Source organism: Peromyscus californicus, unplaced genomic scaffold (genome assembly GCF_007827085.1).
Source record: "Peromyscus californicus insignis strain IS unplaced genomic scaffold, ASM782708v3 Scaffold_4__1_contigs__length_199733344, whole genome shotgun sequence".
In the NCBI taxonomy this organism is placed as follows: Eukaryota; Metazoa; Chordata; class Mammalia; order Rodentia; family Cricetidae; genus Peromyscus; species Peromyscus californicus.
This window is the reverse complement of record NW_026294562.1, coordinates 50,731,265-50,748,259: the sequence shown is the minus strand read 5'-3', so window position 1 is coordinate 50,748,259 and position 16,995 is coordinate 50,731,265. Positions and strand designations below refer to the sequence as shown.

General features: G+C 38.4%; 1 protein-coding gene across 1 annotated transcript; it reads right to left on the bottom strand.

The window, feature by feature from the left end:
• Positions 1–466: 466 nt before the first annotated feature.
• On the bottom strand, positions 467–11,713 carry LOC128123784 (membrane-spanning 4-domains subfamily A member 13-like). The gene is made up of 5 exons (XM_052760091.1): positions 11,660–11,713; positions 9,648–9,797; positions 8,710–8,766; positions 4,573–4,689; positions 467–577 (listed from the first exon to the last, which is right to left on the bottom strand). Exons 1-5 carry the CDS (start codon positions 11,711–11,713, stop codon positions 467–469), a joined length of 489 nt encoding a protein of 162 aa, XP_052616051.1.
• Positions 11,714–16,995: the final 5,282 nt, after the last annotated feature.

Here is a 16,995-nt window from a genome sequence, read left to right as displayed (position 1 = left end):
GGTACACTGAACAAGATGTAATTATGGAGTAGGAATCAACTGATGAAGAAGCTGGGGTAGAGTGTTTGTAGAGGTTGGATGGGAGCTAGGCTTAGTTAAGTAGTGCTGAAAATAAAAGCCAGCACCAGTGTTGTCTCTATCCCTGCGCTTTATCCCAAGTTACCTACCCCGACATCTTTTCATGTGCTTCTTCTGGTTATCAGACAGAGAGCCTCACTAATGCTATGTGTCCTCTACTGCCGAGCTACATCCTTAGCCCCACTCACTTCATATAGTATAATTTATTTAGCTTCAGTTATAGAAAGAGCTGTTTAGTGCCAAACAGCTTTGCAAAATATTTTCACCTACCTCTATCCACAGTTTAGAGATGACACTACTTATGCTTAATTCTAAGTTATTTGAACAGGATACATCACAGAAGTTAGTAGCTTCTGTTCACTGAAGGAAAAATGATAGACTCACTGTTTTATTCTTCTGTGTATCTTGCTCTATAGGTCCACTCAGTTACTACAGATGCCACAAGCATCTCCAAGATAGTGAACAGGAAGAGATATTCTGTAAGCATCCTACCACTTCTCTGTACTCCAAAAGAAAACATACAGTCTTTACTTAATATTTTTCTTTATTTTTGAGAATGTCATATATGTATACAATGAAATATTATCTACTCCCATTTATCCCTTCAACTCCTCTTATGCCAACTCCCAATTTCCCCTCCTAATTTCATGTCTTTTTTTGATAGTTCCTATATGCATATGTGTGGAGCCAGCCACTAGACGAGTGGCCATATCCTTACAGAAGTGTGATTCTACTTCCAACAGCAATTTTCTGCTTCCAATAGCTCCTTAGAAAGGGTTGGGACCTGGTGTTCATCTACCCTGTCTATGCCAGAATTTTAGTTGGCTGGATCTTGTATAGATCTTGTGCAGGTAACCACAGATGCTATGAATTCTTTATAATGACAGCCATATCATGTCCAGAAGATGTCATTTCACAGCACTTCTCCCCATCCTTCAGCTCTTACATTCTAATTCTTCTGCAATGTTTCTTGTACCTCAGTGCTGGTGAGATGCCAAACAGACCTAACATCTACAGAACTTTCATTCAAACACTAAACAATATGCTTTCTTTTTCTAAGCAGCCTAGAGAACTTCCTCCAAAATCTGTCACATATTTCAACCAATATAAGAAAATTGAAATAAAATCCCATGTTCTATCTGACCACAAAGGGATAAAGCTAGATATCAACAGAAATAAAAACTTCAAGAAGTATGTCAACTCATGGAGATTAAACCACATATTGTTGAATAATTGTGTCATTGAAGAAATCAAGAAGGAGGTAAAAACCATCCCTACAATAGAATGAAAGTAAAAATATGACAGTCCTAAAAAGAAAGTTTACAGCACTTGGTGCCTACATCAAAAAAGTTATCTCAAGTTAACAATTCAATAATTCACCTTAAAACCTTGGAAGAAAAAAGAACAAAGCAAACTCCAAAACAGTAGCTAGGAATAACCAAAAAAACAGGAAATAAGGCAATAAAATCAAGGAAATAAAAATAAACAAAAACCAATACAAAGAATCAATAAAATCAAGAGTTGGTTCTTTAAAATAAAAAGATTGACAAACCCTTAGTCAAATTAAGCAAAGGAAGGACGGAGAATACTTAATAAAACAGAAATGAAAAGAGAGACATTACAATACTTTCCAACAAAATGCAGAAACCATAAAGACATGCCTTAAGAACCTGTATTTCACAAGCTTGGAAGACCTAAAGGAAATGGAGGATTATCTAGAGGCATTCAACATATCAAAATTAAATCAAAATGAAAGAAATAGTTGAAACATCTCCACAACCAGAAACAAGACTGAAGAGGTAATAAAACGTCTTCTAAGAAACACCCATGGATTAACTACAAAATTCTACCAGCACTTCAGAGGAGAATTAACATCAATACAACTCAAATTAATTTCATGAAATAGCAAAGGAAGGAAGGCTCTTGTGCTTGTCAGCTTTTATTGTCAACTAGACACAATCTCCAGATACTTTATAAGGGAGGCCCTCAACTAAGAATTTCTCTGTCAGACTGGCCTGTGTCCATGTCTGTGAGGAATTGTTTTGATTGATGAGTGCTGTGGCAGGGTCCAAACCCCTATGAATGTCAACATCTTTAGACAGGTGAGTGTAGGTTGTGTAAGAAAGCTAGCATGGAGCAAAACAGAGAGTCTGAGAGTGAGTGAGTAAGCAGTGTTCCCCTACAGTTTCTGCGTCAGTACCTGCTTGAGTTTCTTTCCTGACTTCCCTAAGTGATGGACTGTGACCTGGAAGTGTGGGTTGAAATACACTTTTTGCTCTTACAAGTTGATTTTGGTTAGTGTTTTATCACAACATCAGAAAGCAAACTAGAGCATTTTCTAAACTCTTACTTTTTAATGCTAAAAATCACAGAGGTATAGTTGTGTTGCAGGAAGGAGAAAAAAATGAAAAGATATCCTATATCTGTACTGTATCCTATACCCTCAGCAGCTGAAAATTCATGCGTGTACTTGATCATATGATAATTAATAGTTATTGAGGATGGTGAATTGATACATTTCTGCCAAAAGTATAATGGGAATCATTATATTTTCTTCTTTGTTGTTGTGGATAGAACTAGCATATTTTCTTAAGGATAGTGAGCCTCTGGAGAAGATTAAATTGAGATACATTTACTTTTGAGGTTTGGTGTAATAGGATTTATTTAATGGGTAAGTATCTATAATGACACTTTCCCCTATTATTTAGTAAATGATACTAGAGGGGAATTGTATTTCCTATATCAATAAAATGGCCCTCTAATGTGTCACTAAATTGATTTTTGTTAAGGCTGTGTTTACTGTGGTGAGGTGACTTGGAATTTAGCCTTGATCAGCATAAATGCTCTTCAGGTGACTATGACTTTGAGCAAATAGCTAAACATTTTGAATGTTGCTTCTTTATTGAGTAAGAGATACATAGGCTTCTATCTATATCCATATTCATTTATTATAAAGTTTCTCTCAAAGATACATAGAAATAAGAAAAAGGTAATGATTAATTACAAACCCATATATACTTTGGAACTAGTCTATTAACCATAACTCTCATATGTTGAAGTAAGGAGAGCTTTCTTAATTAGGTTAGGAAGTTAGATACAAGCAATATCCAACGGCATCAATTTAAAAAAATGTGGTTTCTAGGTATTGGTTTAAAGCCCAGCTGTTTTGGCATCTGTAAAGCCGTGGGCATAGAATAGAAGGACAATAGTCCATAGACAAGAATTCAATACCATGGCTTCAAATTCTTACATAATTTGCTTAGCATCTCTTTCTTCTCTGTCTTCATCATCCTTTCTCTTCATACCAACAAACCTAAGTCACTAAGTGTGCCTATGTTCCTAGTTCCACCTGCACACCACAGATACACAAACACAAACAGCCTTAAATAGTTCTGCATGGACCCTTTGACAGACAGATGCAGAAACATAAGAGTGTCCACATGGCATTGTGCAAATGGAACTGAGTATATGAGCCTTCCAAATTACATCTCTTGTAGAGATAAGCTTCACTCTGTAAACTACAGCAATTTCTTATTTTTAATTTAATTAATTTATTTTATATCCCAACCACATTTCTTCTTACTCCTATCCTCCCTTTCTCTCACCCAACTCCACCCCCAACCCCCTCTTCTCTATTTTTGTTCAGAAAGGGTCAGGCTTCCCATGGCATATCAAGTGGTGGTAAGGCTAAGCACCTCCCCTTGTATTTAGGCTGTGCAAGGTAATAAGTATGAGGAATAGGTTCCCAAGAGCCAGACAAAGCATAGGGACAGCCCCTGCTCCCATTGTTAGGAGTCCCACAAATAGACCAAGTTGCACAACTGTCACATATATGTAGAGGGCTTAGGTCTGTCCCATGCAGACTCCCTAGTTGTTGGTTCAGACTCTGTGAGTTTCTATGAGCCAGGTTAGTTGTTTCTGTGGGTTTTCTTGTGATGTCTTTGACCCATCTGGCTCCTAAAATTCCTCCTCCATCTCTTCAGCAGGATTCTCTGAACTTGGTCTAATGTTTGGCTGTGGGCCTGCATCTGTTTCCATCAGTTTCTGGATGAAGGCTCTCGACTACAGTACTTTCCTTGATCATGACTATATCGATAATATAAATCCATATGGGTGCCATTTCATTCTTGGAAGAGGAAAGTCTTACTCTAGCAAATTTATTTAAAGCCTTGGGAAAACTGGTCTTAGAGATGTGAGTACCTAGGAAGAATGAGCTGCCAATCATAAATGAATCATAGCAACCAGGAGGAATCAGGATTGACTACAATGCTTCATCAATAAAAGATATGTATTAATATTTTTAAGACTTTAGTTAATCATCTAGACTTTGAACTATAACATGTAGCTTGTATCACATTAATAGTAGGCACATATGCCCAAGAGGAAACTGATGGAGGTCTCTTGGTGATTTGACTAATACTTGAATATTTTGATCCTCACTGAAGGCATAATTCTAAAATCATGAAGAATTTCTCTCAGAAACCCAGTACTTACGTGCTGCCACAAAGGAGAGTCTAAACCTGCAGTCATCATCAGTTCGATTGATATTAAAAACACACCTATTAGTGTTGCAAAGATGCTTATGATGTTCATTGTCATAGTCCAAATCAGCTAGAACAGATTAAAAAGTATTGTCCAGTCATTGGAAACTATTCCATATTCACTTCTGGCAAGTGTATTCTTGTAGAACTATAAAAATTCTAATCTTTCTAGAATAGTGAGATCACTAGAAAGGTTGTCAGAACTGCAGATTGGTTAGGCTCCTAGGAGGACCAAACAATTTGGGGGATAATAAAACTTTTGATGAGTTGTGCATGTATTTGTTTCTCTACTGGTATCTGATTGAATGCCTATTTTGTGCTGAATTAATAGATAAAGAGACAGAAAAGAAGCAGTCTGTGCATTAGATGTTTTTCAGGCTATGGAAGAAAGTTGAATGCATATTAAATGTAAATAGAATATAAAGAATATACACACGATATTGACAATTTCACAACACCACACAGTTTTATATTACCAGATACCTACTATTCTAGGAGATTGCTATGGTTCTTGGACAGCAGGAAAGTAAAATTTAGGGAATTTTCTTGGCATACAGGTGCTATCTAGCTCAATGTGAAGAGTTTTTCTTCATGATTTAGGGAGTTACACACTGTTGGAGGTCATTCCCCAGGCCACATGTGTATGCTTGTCAGGCTACATATGCTCCAGACAATTCATGCTTTATAATGTTGCTGAATAATTGTGCTTTATCCACATATGACGCCAGGGAGGTGATACATCATTTAATATTGCTATTAAGAAGAATAATTTTCATACTTATTTCCTTGTCTATATTCACAATAATTTCTTTCCAGTTAATAAATCTAGACAGCAAGTATGACAATTTGAATGACTAGGTCTGAAACCTATCTCAAAGAACAAAGTATCTTCATGTTTAACAACTTTTATATGTTGTTCATTGATGTCAGTTCATTTATTCTTTTGGAAAAGTTCTCCCTTACAGAAAGAAAATCAATGAAGGCTATGAAGAATTCTATCTCAAATTGCCTAGGAAACTGTCTCCATACAGGCTAGCTTTCATGGTGCTGAATGGTGTTATGCACTGTGCATTAATGGAACAAAGATACCAACAGTCTTACTCAGCCCTGGACATTGCATGCTATAATACCAACCTGCCAGGCACATTATGCTCACTGGTGCAATAGTGGTATGTCTAATATGGGAGTAGCCAACTGCTTTCTGATTGGCTTTGAGACCTGTTCCACAGGATGGATTCCATGTCTGGTATTGTAAACTTCATCAAAAGCCTATGGCTGGGGATATCGTAGGCTGTAGTGGGGAACCTGCTGATTTTGTTTCTTTCATTAAATGGTTATGTTGTCAAGCTGCCTTCTAAATATTCATGTTTATACCCATAACTTGGTGCTAATTTCACCCTGTGTCAGAGAAGCTTTTTGTAGTGAGTAATGGTTAATTCAAAGACTCATAACTGGTAAAGATGTTGAGAATAAATGGCTATGAGTTGCTCAGCCATGGATGGCTTACCTCTGCCAACCTCTTCCTACTAAGGGTACTTAGGGGACATATTGGAAAAGGGAGAGGAAAGATTACAAGAGCTAGAGGATAAGGGGAGAAGAGAAATGCTGTCTTCTAGACATGACATGGATGTTGCATTTATCAACTTAGAGCACCTGTGTAAGAGCCGCACGAGAAAAAGCCAGTCAGAATTCTAAAATCGGGAGAAGGGCTCCCAAAGTTTCCCACCTAGCTGAGGAGCTATTGACAGTTGGTGGCTGCTGAGGGAGTGAGGGTCACTTTTCTTTGGGGATATGGCTTCTGGCAGATTGCCCACACCTCAGCGGATGACTTCATGCCCATGAACACGGTCAGCACTAATTGGACTTAGGGCTATTAGTAATAATAATAATAATAGTACATGATGTTGGAAGGGAGATGGGTTGAGAGGGGTGTCCTAGGAGGAGTCAGAGGGAAGTAGTGGGGAGTAGACATAATTAAAAGACACTGTATGTGTGTATGAAATTTTCAAAGTATTTCAAAAATATAACTAGACAAAACATTCATTAGTTTATTTTTATACCCTTAAAGTCCAACAATATTGTTTGGTTATTTGTAATTTAATGTATTTCACTCCTTAAAGTTGAAACATGTCCTGAAGTTTTAGTTACATGTAAAAGTGATGGTTCCAGGGCCATAATGTTTAGTAGAAAAAGAGGCTTAATAAGCAACTGTATTTTAAGGTCCCTTGGAGAAGGGGTTTTACACATTGAGTTTTTCTGGCCACAGTTATCTGAATACAACAAACAAGAACACTTGTTTGACTTCTAGTCTGGTGAGGGGTGCTACAGAAATGCCATAGGCAGCAAATACTTTGGGAAACAGTTGGGTAGTTTCTTTTAAAAAGGATAATTATCCATTACAAGAGGAACAAGAAATATGTCTGTAATAATACTTGTGGGTAAGCATTCATAGTAGTTTTATTTGGAAGGGTTCAGTACTGGGAACAATGTGATTCCCTTACCAGGTAAGTGTACCAACAAATTACCCAGACATCCAATTATTTTTTTTCTACAGCCAATTTATATTTTGCAACACTGATAAATTAGCTTACTAATTTATTCTAGATTTTCTTTGGAAGTTGTAGGATGTTTTAGCATGTTTCTGGTTGTCTTCAGATGAAGCATGTATTCTGACTTTCTAATCTTGAAGGTCTTTGTCTTTTTTTTTCCCTTGACTTACTACACTATACAACATATAGTGTTGTACACATACTCACTCTTACTGGCTGGTTTAGTTTGCTTTCAGTTGCTGTGATAAATACCATGACCAAAAGCAATTTAGGGAAAAAGGCTTTATATCATCTCACAGTCCACCACAGAGGGAAGCAAAGACCAGGACTCAAAGCAGAAACATTGAGACAGGAACCATGGAGGAACACTACTGACTGGCTTGCTCCCTCTGGCTTGCTCAGCTAGCTTTCTTTTACAGCCCAGACCAAATTTCCCAGGAATGGCACCATCTACAGTAGACTAGGTGCTCTTACACCACTTAGCAACCAAGAAAATGCACCACAGATGTGGCCATGGGCCCATCTGATGGAATTCTTCAACTGAGGTTTCATCTCCCCAGGTAACTCCAGGCTCTGTCAAATTGACAATAAAATCTAACAAACACACTGACCTCAGAGGAAAGCATTCAGTCTCATGCTGCTATATAGGGAAATAGATTTTTTTGAATGTCACTTTGTCAAGTTGAGGAAATTCTCTTCCTAGGTTTTAGTGAGAGTTTTGTCCAAAAAATGTGAAATACATCTCTAAAATTATGTTTGTATGTTATATTGCACTCTCTTTGAGTTTTTTTTAATTGTGAGGGTAAATTCTATGTTATTACAAATAATCTTTGCAACTCTATCAGTTTTTGCACACATACACATATGGTGTGTGTGCACATATGAATGTTTGTGTATGTATCTGTGTGTGTGGGGTGCATGTTTGACATTGTGCAAATACGGAGGTCAGAGGAAAACTTCAGGTGTCTGTTCTCATCTACTTTGAGTAGGAGTCTCTTTTTCACTGTGTGTAATTGCATATGTCAGGCTAGCCAGCCTGGGGCCTCCTGAGGATTCTGTTGTCTCGGACTCCCATTTTGTTTGGAATCACTGAAATTACAGATGTATATTAGCATGCCCAGCGTTGATGTGGATTCTGGGGATCTGAACTCAGGTCCTTTTGCTTACACAGAAAGTGAGCCATAACCCTGGTCCTTGCTTCTTATAGTTTGAAGTTTAGGTTTGTTAAGTCTTAAGAAATAGTGCCTTTATCAACATGAAACTTGTTTGAATATTCATGTATGGCAATAGTACTATTTCTGTGCTTTCATTGTCTGAGATGACATAACTACTCCACCTTTCTTTGAATTAATGTTATGTTTCTCATACTTTAAATACCGCCCTCCCCACAAAGCTTCTGGGTAGATATCTAGTCACTGGAGGGCATGCTAATTCCTCACTGACTTTGTTTTTATTTTAAAATTTTTATTTATTCTTTGAAAATTTCATACTTTCACTGACAATGAAAGCTTTCCAGAGTTGTTCTGAGTCTTCTGACTTACCATGTAATTCGAAGGCCTCCTCTGTAATGCTATTGAAAAGCTTCCTGATAGGCTAAACTGGAAGCAAAGACCACATTGGTTAATACCCAATCATTACATCTATATTTAAGCTTCAAGATAATTATAGAATTCTGTAACATGAGGGATATTATCTTAATTCCTTAGTGGGGACTACTAAGGAAACAACTTGAGAAATAATTCAAGATTTATATTTATAGAGACGAAAGCTATGAAGGTTTTAGCCACTAATGTTACAACTGTAATGGGAATGGGATCCAGGGGCGCTTTGAAATGACTTTAGCATCTCACTTGTATTGGTGATTTGAATCAAACAGATTTTTGTCTTCCATATATGTTCCTTGTGTTTATTATCATGGCTGCAAATGTATCAAATAGCCTCTTTACAATGTAGACTGTTATTATGAAAGAATATTATGGGTAAGAAACTAGGAATTTTGGTAATGTATCAAATGGCTCTTTAACAATGCAGACTGTTATTAAGAAGTAATATTATTGCCGGGCAGTGGTGGCTCATGCCTTTAATCCCAGCACTCGGGAGGCAGAGGTAGGTGGATCTCTGTGTGTTCGAGGCCAGCCTGGTCTCCAAAGCGAGTTCCAGGGAAGGTGCAAAGTTCCAGAGAGAAACTCTGTCTTGAAAAACCAAAAAAAAAAAAAGTAATATTACAGCTAAGAAACTAGTTCTTTCTTAATGTATCAAATGTTCCTTTAGCAATGTAGAATATTATTATGAAAGAACATTGCAGGTAATAAACTAAAGGTTTTAAAAAACATTTTGCTATTGTCCTTTTTCAGGTAGATGTGGTTATGGTCTCCTAAAGATCAGGGATTGTGTATCCTCTAGGACACATTGCTTGGATCTGAATCCATGAAATGTAAGGAATACATTAGTAGTTATTATCAGAGATGAAGTTACTCACAAACAAAGAGGCCCAAAGTGAGTATCCTGAAGCTCCTATGATAGGAAGATACCCACTTGTCAGTCCAAATGCAAAACTTTGAGAAAAGAACAGGTATGTCCAGAAGTATCCCAGGCTTTGTATAATCAGGCTAGTCATTAGTTGTATAATCTATAAGAAAAAGACACCATATTTAGTCACAGTTCCAGCTAACTCTTAAGAGGGAACACACCTCAAGAAGAAGGCCAGAATGAAGAAGAAAGGTGGTGCTTACCACAGTAGTGATGCTTACAGAACTTTAGAATGAGGACATCAACTGTGGTATGATGTTCTGTGTATGGTTCTAGGCCATTTTGTCATATTTTATCAACTATAATCAAGTTACAGACCTATTCTGTCAGTACAGAGACATCTCAAGGTCTACCTTTTCTTGCAACTTTCCACTAACACTTTTTTTTTTTTTTTTTTTTTTATGTATACAGTGTGCTGTCTGTATATTTGCCTGCAGGCCAGAAGAGGGCATTGGATCTCATCATAGATGGTTGTGAGCCACCATGTGGTTGCTGGGAATTGAACTCAGGACCTCTGGAAGAGCAGTCAGTGCTCTTAACCTCTGAGCCATCTCTCCAGCCCCCCACTAACACTTGTAACTCCTGGTGATCACTCATCTGTTTCTGAGAGCTTTTTAAATATTTATCTAATTTCTCAAAAGCTTGGGAGTCTATTAAGGCTCTTTGTTTCTATTTTCACTTGATCTCTATTTGTTATTCTTCTGTGTAACTGTCCATTGAGTTCTTTTATGAACTCAAAAAAAAAAAAAAACCCAGCTGACTGAACCATGGTGGTTCACACCTGCAAAGCCCTTGATGGACCGAGGAAGCAGGATTAGTAGTTTGAGGCCCCATGTGCTACATAGACACCTTCCCAAAACACAAACAAACAACTCCTATTCCCCAAATCAGTTGGCTGTATCTGTGGAATCTAGTTTTGGACTGTGTGTTCTGTTCTGTTTGTCTGTGTTTTCCTTATTTTAAACAAAATCACGTAATCTGATGATGGAAGGCAGACATTATCTTAAAAAATCGACTAGTGTGATTTCCCCTACTTTGATTAAGTTGTTTTGGTTTCTTTTCCTTCTCACACAGTCTTTGGTAATTTATCGATATCTATAGGACATTGCTAAGATTTAATAGGAATTATGCCAAACCTATATGCCAATTTAGGGAGAATTAACATTTTTACTATGTTGAGCTTTGCAAGCCATAAACATGTCTTTTTATTGATGTAACCTAATTTGTATTTTCACCAGCATTTAGTCATTTTCAAAATGCAAATCCTATATGGTTTCTTCAATATATATGTTTTTTCCTTTAGGGACTGATATCTTCCTGTTCATTCTTATCTTATAGAAACATAATTCACCTTGTATATTGTGATGACTTTGCTTAACTTACTTCTAGATCCCCTGTGCCCACGTGTGTGTGTGTGTGTGTGTGTGTGTGTGTGTGTGTGTGTGTGTGTGTGTGTGTATTTTGATTGCTTAGGATTTTTCTTACATAATTTTTAATCTTTCACATTTAACTCTTAATCTGGCTCCGTCATTCAGCAGTATGAGTGGATGGTGCAAAATTGCACAGCCAAAGTGTGTAGTGCATGGGATTGCCTGGAAAAACAGTAGTGTGTCTGTCATCTAATGTGACCAGCACAGCACCTTTGTAACCAATCACTGTTCATAGAGCTGTGTAGTCTGCAAGTTGTTCTGGGCATACTGACAATTTGCTCATCTCATTTAGGACATTTCATCAGCTTAGGATTGAAATAATTGATAGATGATAAAAAGAATATTTTCCTATATCCAGACTCAGTATATATTTTGATGCCATGTCACCATTAGAAGCCACTGTAATTGATTTGCCTCCATTTGAGGAGTTCATAATAGATACAGAGGTGGTTCAGGTCTCCTCCCTCATGTGTTAAGGAGTGCCAACCCTCTCACAGTTAACTTACTCACTTGAGCAGCATTTTGTTCTTACCCCCAACAAGCTCAGTTCCATTTTTATCCACAGACGATTCTGTGGCATATTCATCAAGATGTAACAGAGAGATATGAGGATATCTCCTGTGAAAAATGTGGACAAAAATCAATATAAATTAAATCAGTTAGTGACTATTATTCTCCTCTTGGGTAAGATTCTTAAGTCTGAGAGGTACTCTAATTCTACAACTGCCATTCATTTTTCAAAAGACACTTGATTGTTTCCCTGACAGATGCTTTTGCACCAGACTAGAAATATCTTGACAAAACTAATGTTTACCTCTCAAGAAGTTTTGTTCATTTATCAAACTTGAGTTAGACTATGATAAGTACCAAATGATAGCTGCTCCAATCACATCAGTTCCTCTAGCATCCACTCATATGCCCATGTTGCAGCATCAGGAAGCTTAGACCCCTAATAACTTTGATTTAGTTTATTACTCATCATTGGTGCCATCTAAGTTCAAGTATGTCTTGGGGTGCCTGACTAGAAGAATCTGTGCCACATGCTTACACTAGGTGCAGAGAAGGCTGGAATACAGGCAGGCTTTTTAAGTTAGAACTGAGGGGGGTGTTCAGTAAGCAAGACGAGGATAACTCATCATTTCTAGCATTGACAGGAAGGGCAACAGTTCCTATTTTGTAGGAGTCATAACCCTCCCTCAACTTCTGTATTTAATACCCATTAAAATTGTTCTTTGATTCTAGCTGGTCTGAACAAATGTGGATATCTAAGTCACTTAGTGGAGGCCCAGGGAAAACTCTTTCCCTGATGATCTGGAAGAGTTCGAGTGAGAAGATGTAAAAGCTAGAAGTCATGGCATTATTAGGTTTTACCTCTTCTAAAGGACAGAACTGGAGTGGACAAAACTTCTGGTGTGGGAAGAAGGGAAACCAGAGAAAATCAGAGATGAAAGAGGAACAGAATATATAATGATAACCTTTTAACCATCTTTAACCTCTTAGTTCCATTATTTTGGAAATCTGGCTGTTTATACATTATATAAATACTCAAACATATTAATTTTGCTAAAACAAATAAGATATAATTTATGTTTTCTTCATCCAAAAAGTTAATACATCTTTTGTGTGGCTTTCTAGTTAGACATGGCTTTGATAATCCTCCTCCCAACCCCTACCCCCTTATCCCTCACCCCCTACCCCAGACTCTAATGTCTGACCAATCTTTTCCCTTTTCCTTCAAACACTGTGTATAGTTGTATCTAAAATTCAGCATATTGTCTTTAGATCTTTAATTTACAAACTTCTCCTTCTCTTATATAAGCCACAAACTCTGAAGGTTGCAGTTGCCACAGTAATGGCCCAGTGACATTTGACAAGGAGAAAATACACAAAGTCATAGCAAAAAGAATTTTGGAAGACACTTGTGTTAAAAACTTGCCCATTATGAGGTGACCTTTTAAAAATGTAATAAACTCCCTCAAAGGCTCTTCTCAGTGACAAGAATCCCCTGTAGGGTTGTGTTGGGGAGGAAAAAGAAGCTAGTAAAGAATTGAAACTCACCAGGAAGTAGTATCCAACGCCAGTCATTAATGTGGTCTGTTCAAGGCTCATGAATTCCCTACTCTGTCATGATCCTAAGGGTAGAAAGGGTTTCCTTTTGGTCTAGATCTTCCTGCTCTGGGATTCCTGTAGGCAGCACCTGCCTCAGCAGCGCTGCCACCTCCATATGTCCCTCATTACCTCTGGTGAATCCAGTGCTGCTGCGGTTGTGTCCCAGAGCAACCGCAAAGGGGGCCACGCGAGGAGGGCCACGCAGACATTAGTTCTGCCGGCCCGTGAAAGTTCCGCCCAGTCTTCAGGCCCAGAAGATACAGATGGGGTTAGGGGATGGAGCTAGAGAGAAGGGGTCTAGCGCGGAACCCTTTACTGACCTGTGGTGGGCACATTCTAGCCATTAAACCGCAGAATGCCTGAGCCCAACTACAGGCTGATGCCCCGCTCCAAAGACTTCCCTGCCAAGCAGATGCCTTACACTGTTTTCCGGTAGACAGACAGAAGCAAGTCTTTCTATTGTGAGTCGCTTCAAAGTCTAGATAGATTTAGGCTCTAGAAGGAAGAGTGCTGTTGGAACCCTGAATCTGGTGGTGCTTGGGCAAGATGTATCTTCTCTGGTTCTTTGTCTTTCTGCAAAGCAGAGGTCACAGTTGTTCTGTGTACTTCCCAGATTCAGAAACTAGATTGCACAAATCTGTCATCCACCCTGGGACAAGAAACTAACTAAACTCAATAGGCAACACGAAAAGATGTGGAGGCTAGAAGGGAACTTGTTGAGAAGGGATCCAGAGGAAGATGAGAGGAATTGGTGGGGTGTGTGAAAGACGACTAAAATCCATTATATAAACATATGAAACTGTTGACCAAACAAAAAATAAATTAACTATGAAAAAGGCTACTGCTGTAATCTAGTCCTAAATAATACGTATTAAAGAATCCTAACTTGGTAGTGATGTTTATGAGGCCAAGTGTCATTTATGATATGGATCCTCACCCACTGAACATTTAGTGTATCTGGCACCCAGTAGGAGGGAATAAATAAATGAAAGGTCATTCATTCCAACTTACTCAGATTATATTGAGTCTCAAAAGCAAAGGTGATTTGCTTGCCTGCTAACTAAAGGGATGTTTCTCATGGGCAATTTATTGAGGCTTCCAGTATCAGGTATTTTGTGTATTATATAATTCATGGAAAAAAGTCCTGTTGAGGATAAATATGAATGACACTAATTATGTATTGGGAGTTAAGAATTGGAGAAAATACAGAATATTCCTTTTCTCTGGAGTTTACTTTGTTGGAAGAATGGAATGAGAGATGATTTTTTTTTTGAGATAGAGTTTCTCTGTGTAGCCCTGGCTGTCCTGGAACTCATTCTGTAGATCAGGCTGGCCTCAGACTCACAGAGATCCTCCTGCCTCTGCTTCCTGAGTGCTGAGATTAAAGGTGTGTGCCACCACAGCCTGACTGAGAGATGATCCATTTTAATGTTAGGAGATCAGACAAATAGAACCCAGCTTAGGAGGTAAGGAGCGGGCAGAAAGAGGTCCCTGCAGATGCCCAAACCCTAGGAAAAGTGTAAAATGTTGTCTAAATTTTCTGAGGAGTGTACATTTGGTTGTTGGATTTTGCAATATGGCAGTGACTGCTGTCATTGCAAAAAGCCGCCTCAGAGGACAGATGGAGGCCAGACTCAACCTCGAGTACAGTCAAGGGAAAACAAGAGGTGATAATTTGGAGAAAATAACTGACTTCTGCAACTCTGGTTTTAAGGAAAGAAAGATAATCATGTGTAGAGGAGTAGAGCAAGGGAATTGTTTTAAGATGAAACTAACAATGAGTATGTGCTGGTGGGTTGACTGTGGAGGGATGGAAGCCCAGAGCCAGTTAAGATAAGACTTCTGACTGTGATCTCTGGAACATACCTTTTGTCACGCACAGACCCTTGTACAGTCTCAACTTTCTCATCTGACACTTTGTCTTTTTGGACCCATCACTGAGTTTGCCTCTGGGGGAACTCTTTTGCTAAAAGCTTGCTCAGTTTCTGGAACCAGGAGCTCTTGGGTATGAGAATGGAGAGTACAGGTTCTGTGAATTCTATGGAAGCTTCTAGACCCACACAACTTAACAAACAGGTAGCTATATATGGCTATGGCTATGGAACATTTGTCACATGGCTGGCTTGGATTGACTTGTGTTTTAAGTACAAAATGCACAAACAATTCTGAAGACTCCATATGATTAAAGGACTATAAAGCATATCACTGATGATTTTGACTTTCACCATATAGATGTTTTGATTTATTAAGTCAGACTATGTTATCAAAATTAAACACATATGTTTCTATTTACTCTCTTTGTGTGATTACTAGGATAATTTAAAAATATATACTTGGATTTTTTTAAATTTATTTTATTTTTATGTGCATTTGTGTTTTTGCCATGGGTGTGGGGATCCCCTGAAACTGGAGTTATAGACAGGTGTGAGCTGCCATTTGGGTGCTGGGAATTGAACTCGGGTCCTCTGGAAGAAGAGTCAGCGCTCTTAACTCCTGAGCCATCTCTCCAGCCCTACACTTGGATTTTTTTAATATTACCAATAGGTAAGGCTGTTCTCTATCTTTCGTAGTCTTGAAAACCACTCCCTTCTTTCAGGTTTTCCAACCTTTCTAATGTTTTGTTTGTTTGTTTGGTTTTTGGCCTCAATTTCTTCACTTTATTTTTTAAATTGTTTCTTTTATTTTTGAGATTATAATATAATTACATCATTTCTCACTTCCCTTTCCTTTCTCAAAAGCCTCCTTGTTCTCTTTCAAATTCATGGCCTCTTTTTCAATTAATTGTTTTTACATGTATGTATGTACACACACACACACACACACACACACACACACACACACACATGTTCCTACATATAACCTGCTCAGTTTGTGCACTGTTACTTGTTTGTATATTTTCAGGGCTGACCATTTGGTATTGGACAACCAATTGGTGTGCTCTTCCCTGGGGAAGACTATTCTCCACTCTCAGCATTCCTTAGTTGCCTGTAGGTTTTTTTTTTTTTTTTTTTTTTTTTTTTTTTTTTTTTTTTTTTTTTTTTGTGTGTGTGTGTGTGTAGGGTTGAGGCCTCCTGGGCTTTCCCTTGTCCACACAGGATCAGGAGGATTGCTGCAAAACAGTGGCTTTTAGACATGACAGCAATGTTGCACCCATGACCTCTCAATGTCTATGGTGACCTGCATAAGACTCACAAGACCAAACCGGCCAATATTTCAGAATGAATGGCTGAAGGGGTCACAGGGCTCTACTCCTACTGGAGAAGATGCGGGCAGCCAACATTTGTCTGGGAAGAGAGAGACAATTGTATCCAGTGACGGGGCCACTAGTGGGCAGCTCATGCTTTAGTGCTCAGCCCTACACTCCTGTACAACTGGGTAACACTAATTGAACTCAGTAGGTTATACAGTTTTAAAGACAAAGGATATGAATTTGAGAGAAGGATGTAAGGTAGAGATCCCTTGTGGAGTTGGAGTCAGAAAAGAGTAAGGGTGTGATATGATCAAAATGTATTGTAGTCATGTATGACGTTCTCATTTCGTCAACCTCTTCCTTCTCCTCTTCTTCCTTCCCTTCTGTCTCTTCTTTTCTTTCCTCCTTTCCTTCCTCCTCTTCACCTTCTTCCTCCTCTTGCTTCTTCTTTTCTATCTTCTTCTTCCCCCTTCCCCCTTTTCTCCCCTCTCCTCTTCCTCCTCCTCTTCTGTAGAGGAATAGCCACCCTAGTTCTCATTTGAAATGTCCTCCCCGCATCTTTCAAGCCC